Below are 15,681 nucleotides of genomic sequence, written 5' to 3'. Positions count from 1 at the left end.
GAGAGAGAGAGAGGTGGTATGAGAAACGAAAGGGAATGCATTTGATGTAAAGTCTGGAGATCAAAGGTCGACTCTTTGTAATCTGGAATCAGACAAAAGGTTCCTCGATACGTGAATCATTTTTATTGCCAACTTGCTGATGGAGTTTAACAGTTGGGAGCTCTAGGAATCATACTCCATCATTACTCTGGTCAATAAATAGATTGGTGTTATGCTAGGATTGCTAGCTACTATTTCTATATGTCCTCGGGAGTAGAAATAGATTAGTGATCGATATTAAGGAAAATTCTTGAAAAACTGTTAGAATAGATGGAAATAAGTAATAATTATTATCCCAAGTTGGACACAATTGGAAAAGGATCAAGAATTCAAGATCCTCTCCTTGGTTAAGGCCTGTACGTAATTCGGTTACTAATGGACCAAAGATCGGATATTGTTCGCATCTTTTTTCCTAAAGAAGAAAGATGAACTGATGACGATTCCTTGGCCTAGTTTAACGACGTTTACTGAATTACCCGGAAAAAAAATTTGACGTGGCTGTTAATTGGTAGACAGTGATGGGGTTCCGTCTTGTGAGCGCGGAGGTTAAAACATTATTTACCATATGGCATGTGTTCTTCATTCGCCGCATACCTCCTCTCTCTCTCATATTCTTCTTCTCCACACAGCATACCTCCCTCTCTCTCATAGAAGTCGTGTTTCATGTTAGGGTGAACGAGAATAGCATATGTGAGACGAAATTGCCTGAAGACCGGGTTATTGAAGATGCAGCACAATTGTTGATTTTGGGCGATTAGCGAGTGTGTTCATCTGTGGAAGACGACCAATCGGTTTGTTTCGGATCTGGTCTTGCAGTATGATGGTAATAGTTGTATATGTTTGTATCGGTAATTTGGTACGGGTGAGGGAGGAAAGAAGCTGATTAAGTCGCTGTTCAATTTCATAAATACAATTTCATTATTATTTTTCTATTCACAACCCTCTCCGCTCTTCTATATCATCATCAGCTAGCAATCTACAATCTGCAATGGCAGTTCAAGCTCAGTACCCTTCCAATATTCTATTCCTAAACAGGTTTGAATTCTCCCTTCACCTTCCTTAGTTCTCAGTCTGTATATCTAGTCTAATGATTCTAATCCCGGTTCGGTTTCCATTGATTCTGCAGAAACGCACAAGAAGGGCATGATTGTTCTTTACAAGCGCAACAAGGATTGTACCTTGATCAATCTCACATGCTATTCAACAATGGTCTAGGAGGTAATTCGCTTGTAAGTCATTCCATCTTGATACCCCAATTCATGTTCAATCAATCAAGGATAGGTTTTCAATCGAGTTTGTTTGATCACAACAGGCAATAGTACTAATCAGCACAAGAGAGGAAGAGAAGCTTCAGTCGCCACTGAAATCACTCCTTCAATGATTCCCTTCTCTTTGCAACAGTTCCAACCTCTCTCAGCTCTACAATCACAATCACCCCAATGTCGTCTCCACCGGACTCGCTTCTAAACGGAGAAGGTTGGAGGCCGGAAAAGCGGTGAGTCCTTGTGACCTGATGTACTTATGAAATTTGAATAGCGGGCTGAACTGCAATAGTATAGTTAATGACATTTTTGCAGGAAGAAGATGTTGTGATTAAAACCGCCTGTTATCCAAAGGATTTCAAATTAACTTGTGAAGCCCTGTCAAGTAGTAAGATGACTCGTCGTTAACTGTTGGAAAGTGATAAGGATGACTCTGTTTTGGTATTGGCGGTGGAAGGAAGGAAAGATAGAAAGAGAACAAAAAAAAAAAAAGAAGAAGAAGAAGAGAACAGAAAGAAAGAGGGGGGAGTTTGATGGAAGGAAAAGAAACAGAGAGGGGGGAGAAGAGGAGAAGAAAAGAAAGAGAGAAAGAGAGAGAGGTACGTAGTTTAGTGGAGAATTAGATTTGATTGAGGGCAGATGGAGACAACTAGGTGTTCTTGTCTTGCTGAGTTTGGTTTTAAAAAAATAATAATAATAATAATAAAGGAGAAAAGGAAGCTTGAGATGATTTTGGTCGTTGCACAGAAGAGGATTTGGGTGAGATGGTCAGAAGAGGATTGGGTTGAGATTGAGTGTCTTTGTACTTGTGTATGCTTCTGTTATGTTCGTTCTAGAAATAACTTTGCTTGTGATTAGTGTGTCTTCTATTCTCTTAGTGTTTGGGTTTATTGATTTTAATATGCTATGATTTGGTATCTCTATTATTTTTTGATTTCAGAAGTTGATTATATGTTGATTATTACTGCAATAACGTTTTGTCGTCGTCACGCAGTCGCCGGTTTGACCATTGTTGAGACGACGATGGACCAGGTCAATTTTTTTTTACATGAATGGATATAGAGCGTCACCGCGAGAGTGTAGGAATTTTCAGATAATTATTCGAGCACCAGAGCTATTTGTTATGTTTTTTAGAAATTGAACTATAATAATTATTAATTATTATACAATTTTTGAAACTTTGAAAATCATAAAAAAAAATAGCTCTTGTGTCTGAAAAAGTCCTCGAAAATTCCTACAGTCACGCGGTGACGCGCAATGTTCATCCATGTAAAAATTTAATGTAATTTACATCCGCTTGACACGGTTATCTTGAATAAGGTAGAAAGATGCATAATGTTGACTAAGTTGACCGAGGCCCAAACAATGACGAAAATAGGTAAATTTCTACTATAGTCATATTTTACTATAATGAACACATCAGATTGTTGAATTTCTATTTTGTGAATTTTTAACCTTGGATCGTCAACGGCCACGTGTCTACTAAAGCGGTATAACTTGTTTAGTAAGTTTTGTGAAAATGTACATGATTGTTAACCAACTGTAAAGAGGAAGTGAAATTTTCAAAAATTTTGTGAAATAGGATGTAACTGGAATAGTGAAATAAAACTACGGTTGAAAAATCACAAACTTCCGGTAACGTTTGGTTCCCGACAAAAACGGTCAACCCTAATTATGCTTAAGCACTCTTAAGGAGAGCCCACCAACCGGAGGGTCAATTTAACAAAATTTCCATGGGTTCCTAAGTATCAAATATACGAGTTTGAAAACAGGAAAAAGTGGGATTTCACATGATGTCGGTCAACCGCGTTTCGTGTGAAAAATGAGATTGAATTAAAGAATCTGAAACAAAGTGGATTTTTCCAATATACCAATTTAATTACCATGACTACATCAGACCGTGTAATTTTTATTTTCACATATTTCTGACCTCGAATCGCCACGTGCCTACTAAAACGGAATAACTTGTTTAGTAGGTTATTTTGAAGTTTCTATCTTTATGAATCAACTACACATAGGAAGCAAAATTTTCAAAAATCTTGTGAAATATGATATGATCGGAATAATGAAATACGGCTATGGTTGAAAAATCATATATTTCGGATAACGTCTCGGTCCCGATAAAAACGGTCAACTCTATTCACGCTTAATCTTCCTTATGGGGAGGCCTATCATTGGGACGTAAACGTCTGCACATTTATACATGGGTGGTTACGTCTAATCTATGTGAGAGTTTAATGTGTGGAAGAGTCGACCAAAATAGGTTATGGAGAGGTAGGTAATAGTGTTTCCGTGTGATAAGTGACGATGAATTAAGGTTGACCGTTTTGATCGAGCCCCGAACGTTGCCGAATCGAGTTGAATTTTATACCATAGCCATTTTTCACAATTATGATCATATCATACGGTCAAATTTTCATTTTGTGAATTTTACTCATTGGAATCACAAAGTGCCTACTAAAATGGAAGAACTCGTTTAGTAGGTTATTTGGAAGTTTACATCTTTGTAAACCAACTACACATACGAAGCAAAATTTTCAAAAATCTTGTGAAATATGATGTGATCGGAATAATGAAATACGGCTGTGGTTAAAAAATCATGTCTTTCGGGTAACGTCTCGGTCTCGATATTTACGCTTAATCTTCCCTATGGGGAGCCATATCCTCGGGTGGTAAACATCTTCAAATTTTTACATGGGTGGTTACGTCTCATCTATGTGAGAGTTTATTATGTTAAAGAATCGACCAAATTAGGTCACAGAGAAGTAGGTAAGATCGTTTTCGTGTAATAAGTGAATATGAATTAGGGTTGACCACTTCGATCGAGCCCCGAACGTTGTCAAATCCAGTTGAATTTTATACCGTAGCAATGTTTCGCTATAATGATCACATCAGACGGTCAATTTTTATTTTGTGAATTTTAGTCAATGGAATCACAATGTGCCTACTATTGTAGTATAATTTGTTTGGTAGGTTCTATTCAACTATACAACTTTCTGAACCAACTATACAGAGGAAGCAAAATTTTCAAAAATCTCATGAAATAGGATGTGATTAGTATAGTGAAATACGGCTACGGTAGAAAAATCACTTTAATTCGGCAATGTTTGGGCCCCGATCGAAGCGGTAAACCCTTATTTACGCTTATGCTTCAGTAAAGTGAGCCCTATTTTCGGGTGGTAAACGTCCCTAAATTTTTACATGGGTAACCGTCTCATCTATTTGAGACTTTATTGTGTTGAAGAATCGACTAAACTAGGTCACAGAGAAGTAGGTAAGATCGTTTTCGTGTGATAAGTGAATATGGATTAAGGTTGACCGCTTCGATCGAGCCCCGAATGTTGTCAAATCCAATTGAATTTTATACTGTAGCAATATTTCACTATAATGATCACATCAGACGGTCAATTTTTATTTTGTGAATTTTAGTCATCGAAATGACAATGTGTCTACTATTGTGGTATAACTTGTTTGGTAAGCTATATTCAAGTATACAACTTTCTGAACCAACTATACAGAGGAAGCAAAATTTTCAAAAATCTCGTGAAATAGGATGTGATTAGTATAGTGAAATACAGCTACGGTAGAAAAATCACTTTAATTTGGCAATGTTTGGGCCCCGATCGAAGCGGTCAACCCTATTTACGCTTATGCTTCACTAAAGAGAGCCCTATCATCGGGTGGTAAACGTCCATAAATTTTTACATGGGTGGTTAAGTCTCAAATAATTGTGTTGAAGAATCGACCAAACTAGGTCACGGAGAGGTAGGTAAGATCTTTTTCGTGTGATAAGTGAAGATGAATTAGGGTTGACCGCTTTGATTGAGCCCTGAACGTTGCCGAATCCAGTTGAATTTTATACCATATCCTTGTTTCACTATAATGATCACATCAGACGGTCAATTTTTATTTTGTGAATTTTAATCATCGGAATCACATAACTTGTTTGGTAGGTTATATGCAAGTGTACAATTTTGTGAACCAACTATACAGAGGAAGCATAATTTTCAAAAATCTCGTGAAATAGGATGTGATCGGTATAGTGGAATACAAATATGATAGAAAAATCACTTTAATTCGGTAACATTTGGGCCCCGATCGAAGCGGTCAACTTTATTTACACTTATGCTTCACTAAGGGGAAACCTATCCTCGGGTGGTAAACGTCCCTAAATTTTTACATGGGTGGTTACGTTTCATCTATGTGAGACTTTATTGTGTTGAAGAATCGACCAAACTAGGTCATAGAGAGGTCGGTAAGATTGTTTTCGTGTGATAATTGAAGATGAATTAGGGTTGATCGTTTTGATCGAGCCCTAATCATTGCCGAATCCAGTTGAATTTTATATCATATTCATGTTTCACTATAATGATCATATCAGATGGTCAATTTTCATTTTGTGAATTTTAGTCATGAGATCTTGATTTTCGGTGCTATTTATAATGATTTTCGTAAGATTTTAGAAATATAATGTTTTATATTTTATATATTACCTATCATTATTCCGTAATTATATTAATGATATTTAATTTATTGTTTTGAAGAAACTAAGAAAGTGAAAATAATGAATGAAGTTTGCGAAAACGAACGACATGCGTCGGAGATAGAAAAACGTCAGATAATATAACCCAGCCTTTATTTGCCACGTCGGAAGAAGGACTGCAACACGTCAGTGTTGCCAAGAGCCACGACTGGTCAGAGGAATTAATAATACATTTTTAACTTTTGGAGTGTATCGAAGTTGACAAAAAGAGGAAAAATGGTTCCCATATTATTAAATACCCACTGATCATTATTTTCGAGGCATACACCAAACAGAGAACAATAGAACGGTTGATACTAAAAGGCGAAAGGATAAAGATCCTCACCTTGTCTGGCATATATCCTATATCCTTGTGTGTCCTTGACATCTGATCTTATCCATTAATTAGATATCTAAAGGTTATAATCGCACCACTTTAGTATTTTTTTATTAAATATTCAAAAGTCGGTTTTCCAATATAAACACCAACGTTTTCTCACAATTCTCCGTTAACAAACAGATCGAGTCCTAAAAAAATTAGAAGACCATCTCGTCATCTTCATCCTTCTTCTCAACTCACCCATGTGTGAGTGATAATACTGTATCTTCAATATCAGTCTCCAAACTCATTCTTCAATCTCAAAACCCATCCTTCAAATCAAATACAATGTAAGATCTGTGTTTTGGCCACACCAGTAAGTCTGGGCGTGCAAAGTCTCTTTTAGTTGTTGCGGACGTGTCACCGCGTGGACGCGGAATGTAGTGGTTGTAGTAGCGGGGTGCGCTTAGCCTTCTGCTTCTAATCAAGCGACTAAGGATGGAGAGAGCACCAACTCCACCGCAGGGTTCTTCAGATTCGCCTTGCGTATTGGGCAAGGACTTACAGTAGTCCGCCTGAGCGTCACAATATCGATACTCGACGTAGGATCGAGCAGAGCTTTAATTGGGAAGGAGAGGAAAAAAGAGAAAGCTCCGGAGAGCGTACGGGGAAACGAAAGGAAAGCTCCGGGGAGCGTCTGAGGTTCGACTAGGTCGAAAGTAATTTTGTAATTGTTGAGTTGTTGATTTGTTTGTTGTGTTTTGTGTGTGTGCTCGAACTCCTTTATATAGAATTACTTAGGGCTACAGGTATTGACCCAAAACATGTCAAAGACTTGTAGGAGTCTTCAACGTTGAGTTCGTAGGTGACGTGACTAATTATGTTTCCAAAGACACCAACTCTTTGAACATAGATGTAATGTAGGAACAGTAGTTGCTCTCTACAACACCTTCGCGGATGTGGACGTAAGCTTCCTCATGCAATTATGCTTGAACGAGGATAATGATCCTTAATGAACCCCTCCCCATGCAATCATGTTTAACTAAGGATAAGGATCCTTAATGAACCATCTCGCATGCAATCATGGAAATAAAGATAATTATCCAAACCTAAGGCACAGCTCACACGTCCTTTAATCCTATCTCTATGCGAACTCTTCTCTGTAGACCAAGTGGCCAAAACAATGACTTACATTGGCACGTGAGATAGGACATATAGGTCTTCTTGTGATGGCAGCATGAGTAGCCATTAATAATCTTTTCTCCGCACGCATCTCGCCTCCACATTTAAGACTCCACTTCTATGCGAAGTCTATAATTCTTCGCCTGCAAGCATCTTTCTCCGCCTGCAAGCATCTCGCATGCAACCTTATTCTTCGCATGCATCTCGCCTCCACTGTAGCTGCAAGCATTTCCCTTCGCCACGCATAGAGAGTACATACACTTGCATACATGTGATTAAAGAATAGAAACCTTAATACACGTAAACTCTTCTCCTGGCAAAGTCTTCCCGCGCGAAGGCATCTGGCCTCTCTTAATCTTCTACGCGAAGTCAGTACACTTCATGTGAACTCTGCTACCTAGCTCGTCTGACTTCGTTGGCGGGCCATAAACTCAATATTTTAGGCTCGCCGGTATGACGTGGACCATGAATTTAACTAATATTTACCTAAACAATTACTGTCCAGTAAAATATTAATTTGGGTGTAAACAATCTGGATCCATTCAGTCATGGCGGCGCTACGGAGGTGATGTTGCTCGTGACGACGGCGACGAGGGAGGAGTTGACGGCGGCGAGGTCACTAATTGCGTATGGGCTGCAACTCCTCCGCCATCCTCAACGACAATGGCCCTGCCGTCGTTGACGATCTAGGCCTCCCGATTCGTGATCGTTTTCAAACCTTAACCCCTAGAGGCTGCCACCACCACCACCGCGCCCGCGGTTTGTCGGATCGAAGCCCTCCGTCACTGATGAATTTGGTGTTCAGGCAGTCAAGGGAGTGAGATTGAAGCTGTATTTTTTTTATTAATTTTGCCCGAAGCAGCAGTGTATGCTTGAAATCCAGATGGATAAAAGTAATACCACCTTCTCAGCAGGATTTGAAATGAAGGTCTGATAAGATTAAAATTTTCAGGTTACTCCATATCTGACCATCCAAACATAACTTCAAACCAGATTGGTAATAATTAATCTTGTCATCCTGAAAAACAAACAGCCCCAATCTGTTGTTAACGGAGGATTGTGAGAAAACGTTAGTGTTTGTATTGGAAAACCAACTTTTAAATATTTAACAGAAAAATGCTGAGATGGTGCGATCATGACCTTTAGATATCTAAATTAATAGTCAGCATTAGAAGTCAAAAATACACAAGAACAGAGGCTAGACAAGAAGAGGATCCTTATCCAAGGCGAAAATAACCAAGGACAACTACAACCTAAGAAGAGGATCTGATCCAATGGAAGATGCATGGTGCACTTGGAAAGCCACGCCAGTGTCACTATCATATTGGAATGTCCGACTGATTGACTGGTACTGATGAACGTGTCGGCTTGGAGGTGTTAGTGGCGCACGTGTCAGCCTTACCAAAGGCTGGTGCTGACTATCCTATTAGCCTTGATGATTCATCAATGATGAAATTGAAATGAAAAATGCAACAACCGAAATTTTTCGATCAGAATTCGATTTCGGTGTTGTTTAAAGTTGTAGACTTTAGAGGATTTGAGTTGTTATTGGGCTTGTGCCGGTTGTGCGTTTGTTTGGGTTTGTTCCTGAATGAAACTCTAAATGTCAATATCCATAGCAAATCATACGTTATCTCCTTTACATTACCGAACAGTAAATCATTCCGGCATCACCAACTCTAATGTAGCACACATTTTGCACATGTATATGTTCATCTTACTCTTATCCTCCCTATCATCCCTTGGTTCAATTACTAACAAAGAACAGACAAGTCTAGACAATTACTTAATTGACAATAATTGTTTCTAATGTTCCATTCAAAATCCCAGTGAGGTCTCATTCTTCAATCTTTCAGTGTCCAATATACCCATCCAAATGAAGCAGCATTGTAAACCTCTAACTGAACCCTCCCAAAGTCTTGATAATCTGCCTGAGAAGCAATCGTTGACCCACTCTCCTGAAAACAAAAGTACATTTTCAGCTTCTATAACTCATACCACTTGGAACCTTACCAAATAAGATAACAACAAACAAGAATGAGTTCATAACAGAATATAAACATTGACTGTGAATATGAAGTTTCATTTCAATTCTCATTTTGTTGAGGCTCAGCTAAACAGACTACAGAAACATAGTAAAAACTAAGAAAATGCAACATCCCCTCAGAGATACAACCAAGCAAAATAATAACAATAATAAAAAGAATAAATAAAGAACAATGAAACATATCCCAAGGGAATCTAAGATGAAAGCAACACGGGGATACTCGTAAAATACCAGAAAAGATATACATCCAAGCAAGGAAATTGCTATGGAAACACTCGTTTAAAGAAAACGACTGAAATACACAACTCTGTTCTCAATGCCTACAAGTTGTATGCAAGGTATTTCAGCTCCAGTACATAATATCACATCAGGAAAATACAAGAATGCTACCTTAATTCCCAAATCACTTTGCAACCATGCTGAATCTAAAATGTACAAATTACTCAACACTAGAGGAAAAAGTACAGAAAAGATTTCATAATTGCAAATGATGCTAGGGGCAGGATTTATGAAATATATAAAACTGTAAGTGATTTATAGAACTTATAACATGAGTATAATGATTCATGTCCATTTTAAGCACAATTTCAGATAACTTTAATGCACTACTACTAGATCAAGCCCCTGCCAAGAATAGGTAAATATGTCTCTGTATATACATAAGAAGTAGCACAAGTGCAAGCTACATATATGCTGCCTATATGAAGGATTATCATCAGACAATGCAGTAATAAACACACTGGATTGGTGTACAAGCTACAAGCAATGCGGCAATAAGTAACACTATTTTATTGCAATCGTACTTTACTTGTTGCAACTGGGGAAACACTCCAGTGCGTCGGGTCACAACCCCTCCGATACGAATCATGGTATTCAAATGAATCTGCCTGCACAGCACAGTATGATGAGAAAGAAAAAAGAAGGATATACACTGCCGCATAAATGAATCTCCACCATACCTAATGTTACGAATCTGATCATAAACAGGTAAGTTAGTTATGCGAACATAGATCTTTTGATGGATAAATTTGTAATTGGGGTGTAAATTAAACACAACATTCTTCGCAACATCTTCCATGACTTCCAGGACAGACTCGGGTGCATAAGCCAGCAAAATAGCAATATTGGGATGAACATAGACAAATTGCTTGTAATCAATCTCCAGACTACACTTGTTTGCTGCAAATGCAATAGTGAATTGGTCAATATATGAAATGATGTAATACTTTCTGTAGCTTACACATCCTTTAAGACAAACGGAATACTTGACCAGACACAGATAGTCAGTAGAAAGGAGCTATGCATTTACCTAACACCATTTCATTAATGCGGGGCACATAATGCTAACAAAATTAACCTATAACATACAACACATAATGCTAATAAATGTCCAAATAAGTGCATAACATACAAATTGGTAGCTCATTGTTATATCAATCCTCACAAGACTAACTGCAAATAATCAACTTTGCATGTATGAAAAGCCAACTAGAACAAATTCTGCCCTGCATCACCATTACTATTTTATAGAAACTTTTCTAAATGCATTCCAAGGCACCAAGTGCTCCATACAATCAGGAATTCATATATATGAGATTTAGTGGCACTCAATTCGAGGTTCAAGGTAAAAACTTTTTTACCTCAATTTTCCAACTCAAACATGTGGTAGCCGGAAGTTCCAACCTGGGATGACATATATAAGAATTAGTTCAGAGAGAACAAGTAGAGTAATGATAACAGCTCATTGAAGTAAATCTTCTGATACTTGGAAGTTGGAATTGATACCAATACCAACATGTACATATGAATCATCTAACCTGGTCTTCACAAGTCCTGGACATGTATGAGATGCATTTTGCAAGGGAAATCAATTCTGTTCCAACCCAAACTTCAATTCCTCTTTACCGCCATTCCCCATAACAACCATTTCAACACCTAAGGCACCAAAGTATTAGTAGCCAATCTCTAACCCAAACTGGAATCAAAATCGAACATGCTCTAAGCCTTACCTTGATTAATTCCCTGCATGACCAAATCAGCAGCTCTCTTCCTCTCCAAAACTTGTTGTTGTAGATCCCCAAATCTCATGCATATGCCCCAAAATCGACGAAGACACAGTACTCCACACCTCACAGATACCAAAACAGCTGATAATCCAGTTCAGTACAGAGGCTGAGAGCGGCGGAGCTAGGGTGGAGCCACGGCGGCTCTGATCGCGGTGAAGGGCTACTCGCTCCAATAGTGGCCGGAGATCAAGCGATGGTGTCGCTGTGGGCCGAGTCCGCCAACCACTCTTCATATTCCGGCATCCAACTACGGCGTTGTTTCGTCTCCGAACCCACGTTTCATCTCCAAATATCTCAAAGAACAATACAACCTTTGCATTTGTTTGTTATATGCAAATAACCATGTCCTTATGGTAATTTCACGAGTTAAGATCGTTAATCCAAAATGAATAATGATATCAATTCAAGAACTTACAACGATTGTCCGTCTCCCTGATGCTTTGTTCTTACTTCAGAGCTGCTCAATCGGTTTATTCGTCAAAACACCAATCTCTGCCAGACTACAACTCCATATCTTCCAATCGGTTTAGCACCAACACCAATCGCTGCTCAATCTTCAGTGCTTTGAAAGTTTGGACGATTTGATGAAACTTAGAAGGAAGCAGGGGGCTGCTGCTCGAAATAAGAGTCTCTCCCTTAACCTTTTCTACTCTTTTTCACCCTCGGTATTTTTACCCAAACAAACCCTAACAGCCACTTAACGCCACCTAACGATGTCGATAACTGACAAGTCCACGTGTCAGAATCTGACGATGAAGAAACCGGGTGCGCTGTATAATTTTCGATAGATTGGTGGAGCATTGGTATACTTTTGTATGAGATGCCAAGTGGTCAGGTAAACTTAAGACTTACCCAGAGAAATCTGTATTTTGAACATGGTTGGTCTTGGCCGTCATGGACTTCATAACATGGATTCATGAGTAGCATTGTTGATATTCAAATATTTGATGAAAGCAGTTAGTTAGTTAGTCATTGATTCTTATCCAGTGTGTGTTAATTTATTGATGAATACTGAAAAAAGCTTGGGGACTCTACCTATCCAAAAGGCCTCTCTTTTATTCTAATTCTTCCAAGATGTGACTTGTTTAAACGTGTTTAAAAATTCAGATAGTGAGTACGGTACTCAGAGTACCCTAGTAATATACGAGTCCTGGTCAGAATCATGGTCTGTATGTTGCCAACAGCCATGGCCTGCATTCTAAAGTTCCTAGCTTTGTACCTGCCATAAGTCAAATTTGGGTGTTCTCCTGGAAATTTATAAAAACAACACACTAAACTGAATTTTTTCAGTTATATGGATTTATGTTCCACGGGCACGACTCATGTGTTCTCTTGGCGAAAGTTTGACATGATTTATTATTTTTTTTGCCCTTTCTGATATCTGTTATCCAATTTTTTTTGCTGATTATGTCTGTTAGAGCATTTTTTAGTAGATTCTTTATTTTAGCTATTTAGCTATTTTAAAGAGCCTGTTTAGCTTTTCTGGATGTTTTAGGAGCTCCAGCAGATTAGCCAAACTTGAGCTATATTAACTTTTAGCTAATATAGCTAGCGAAATAACTCAAATGAGGCTAGCTATAATTTATTACATTCCTTTTAAGATAGATATATAAATACATTTAAACTATTTAATCTTTATTTGAAGAATAATATTAATGTAATGCTAGCTAAAATAGAGAGCACTGATGCATACATATTTCTAAAATGGTTAGCCAAAATAACATTTTAGCTAATTTGACGAAAATTTAACTTAAATATGACTAGCATTGCTAAAGATGCTCTTATATATATATTGTTTTCAGAAACTTCTTTTCCCGCTTTCTGCAAACTTCAGGAGAGAATCATCAAAGAGAGTTAAACTTCCACCTTACCTTACCACTGAAGCTCACTCTTTGCTCAAAGGAGTCAGTACTTGCTTCCCTGATCTTCTCCTTTCTGTACTTTTTCATTTTGTTAAATGAACCAGTGCAAACAATGGAAACCTTCTCTTTGTTTTTGTAGTTGCTACAAAAAGAACCATCCCAAAGGTTAGGCAGTGGCCCCAAAGGAGGTGATAATATCAAAAGTCATAAATGGTTTAAAACAATCAACTGGAAGAAGCTGGAGGCCAGAGAACTGCTGCCAAAGTTCAAGCCAGATGTGACTGGAAAAGACTGCACGGCCAATTTTGACCGGTGCCGGACAACAATGCCTCTAGATGACTCACCAGCTCCTACACCAATAGCGGGTGAGGATTTTCAGGGATATACTCTTTTTTTTTCAGTCAACAGGAGCTAGATAGAGCAGAGTGCTTTCCTATCTCAAATTTATTAATAAAAAAGAAAGATTACAATCAAGTTGGATGACACTAAAACCAGTACCCGAAAACACCAAACAAAAGACATCAAACTACACTATAAAGCAAGTCAATGAAAATGAAAGTTTGCGACACCGAACTTATCTCGTTGATACATGCCCCGAATGAAGTGGGGAAGTTCATCCCACTAAGATAATGCAGACATCAACAAACCCATATTGGCAAGAGCATCTGCCACCTGATTACCTTCTCTGGAGATATGAGAAGATCAAAAATTCATTTGAGAAATGCGGTGCAAACAATTACCCTATGCTACTCTCAATCGCCATGGAACAAGATGAGGATCACTCAAGAAATTAAGCACAATCGTTGAATCCACCTCAAGCCAAATATGCTTCCAATCCCTAACCCAAGCCAGCTCAATAGCTTGAATAACCGCCATAACCTCTGCATCCACAAAGTCAGGAATGTCAAGGTTTGAAGCAAAAACACCAAGGAAAGAGCCGTGAAAATCCCTAAAAATTCCACCATAACCAGATTTCCCTGTAGTCTTTTGCCATGCACCATCGGTATTGACTTTAATCTAACCAAAGAGAGGAGGATGTCAATTAACCTCTGTTCTTTAGAGCCCGACGGGGACGACATAATAAACCAAACTTCTTCAAAACCCGGATCTCTGTTAAAGAATTAGAGATGCAACCTGAGGCTAATTTGCTAGCTGCTTTCATGTGACCCATAATTAGCTGACATACTGCATCTACAACAATGGTACAATTATCATGCCTCATTTTATTCCTTACTTTCCAGATAAACCACAAGGTAGTGGTGTAGCATATTAACCAAATCTCCTTGAGCTGATGACTACGTCCAACACCCCCATAGTATAGTAGATCAACCAAATTTTGAGGTAGACTTCCTAACTCAAATAAGCAAGTCCAATTGTTCCATAACGAAGCAGTAAAAGAGCAAGTCAGAAAGATATGTGGCAATGACTCACCATCCCTTCCACAAAAGACACAGCGAGAAGCCAAAGCAATCCCACGACGTTGTAGTAAATCCTCGGATAACACTTTACCCCTCAATATTTTCCAAGAATGAAGAGAAATACAGGGAATGATGAATTTAGACCATATGAGCTTACCCTAATCCAAAGATGGTAAACGTGGGCGCATAAATTGGAATGCCTCCTTTGCAAATAGCTCCCCAAAAGATGATGGAACCCAAATAAACTCATATCAGGAACAATAGAGATAGGGACATCATTAATTAACTTACATATGTCTGGGAAGTGAAATTGAAGCAACATAGGAAAGTTCCAAGCCCTGTTATGAATATAATCAGCTACCAAGTCATCCTGAAGGTAATTAACTTACATATGTCAGGGATATACTTATGTGGCACCGAGCACCTGGCTTTCATCTGTATAATATGAAGGCTACTGCTATAAAGGAACAAATTGGGAATTAAAAGCTAAATGCAGAAAAGATGATTTCAGTCAGGGTGCCCTTCCCAAATTGCCTTGCGTGTAAGTGTAAAATCTGACTTGAGTATATGTTTAACATCTTCAGTCATGTACATTTTATTGATTTATCCTCCTTTTATTGATGAGTAAAGAGCTAAGCTACAAGTTACACCTGTTCCAGTTAGTAGCAAACAAATTTGATCCTAAGATATATCTGTGGATTCATATGAAAACTTATTGATGATTGGATTGACGATATTTGTGATCTAAGAAGTAAACATTGCCAAAGTCCATAATCCTGGAAGTTTTATGTATTCCATATATTCTCAAAAAATTTGTTAGCCTTGTTATTCTGGTAAATACCTATAGGGAAAATACTCATTTACACAAAAATAGAAAAGTCATACAAATCAAAAGCCATTCCAACAAATCTTAAGACAATGACATTTATACCCTTAATTTAATTTCAACCACTCTCTCTCTCTC

General features: G+C 38.2%; 1 protein-coding gene and 1 non-coding gene across 3 annotated transcripts; one reads left to right on the top strand and one right to left on the bottom strand.

Annotated features, from left to right (window-relative positions):
- The first annotated feature begins 633 nt into the window (after positions 1–633).
- LOC101291146 lies at positions 634–1,897 on the top strand. 2 transcript variants are annotated; one of them, XR_184664.1, is made up of 5 exons: positions 648–862; positions 1,008–1,074; positions 1,166–1,257; positions 1,352–1,534; positions 1,617–1,897. It is a non-coding gene; the product is annotated as an uncharacterized LOC101291146 (transcript). The 2 variants fall into 2 exon arrangements; XR_184663.1 differs by having other exon boundaries at positions 634–1,074.
- Positions 1,898–8,917: 7,020 nt separating this feature from the next.
- LOC101290863 (DNA replication licensing factor mcm2-like) lies at positions 8,918–11,904 on the bottom strand. The gene is made up of 6 exons (XM_004299589.1): positions 11,381–11,904; positions 11,189–11,306; positions 11,012–11,054; positions 10,331–10,550; positions 10,180–10,258; positions 8,918–9,282 (listed from the first exon to the last, which is right to left on the bottom strand). The coding sequence occupies exons 4-6, from the start codon at positions 10,447–10,449 to the stop codon at positions 9,169–9,171; spliced, it is 312 nt and encodes a 103-aa protein (XP_004299637.1). The 5' UTR covers positions 10,450–10,550; positions 11,012–11,054; positions 11,189–11,306; positions 11,381–11,904; the 3' UTR covers positions 8,918–9,168.
- Positions 11,905–15,681: the final 3,777 nt, after the last annotated feature.

Source organism: Fragaria vesca, linkage group LG5 (genome assembly GCF_000184155.1).
Source record: "Fragaria vesca subsp. vesca linkage group LG5, FraVesHawaii_1.0, whole genome shotgun sequence".
Taxonomy (NCBI): domain Eukaryota; kingdom Viridiplantae; phylum Streptophyta; class Magnoliopsida; order Rosales; family Rosaceae; genus Fragaria; species Fragaria vesca.
This window is presented reverse-complemented; position numbering and strand designations above follow the sequence as displayed.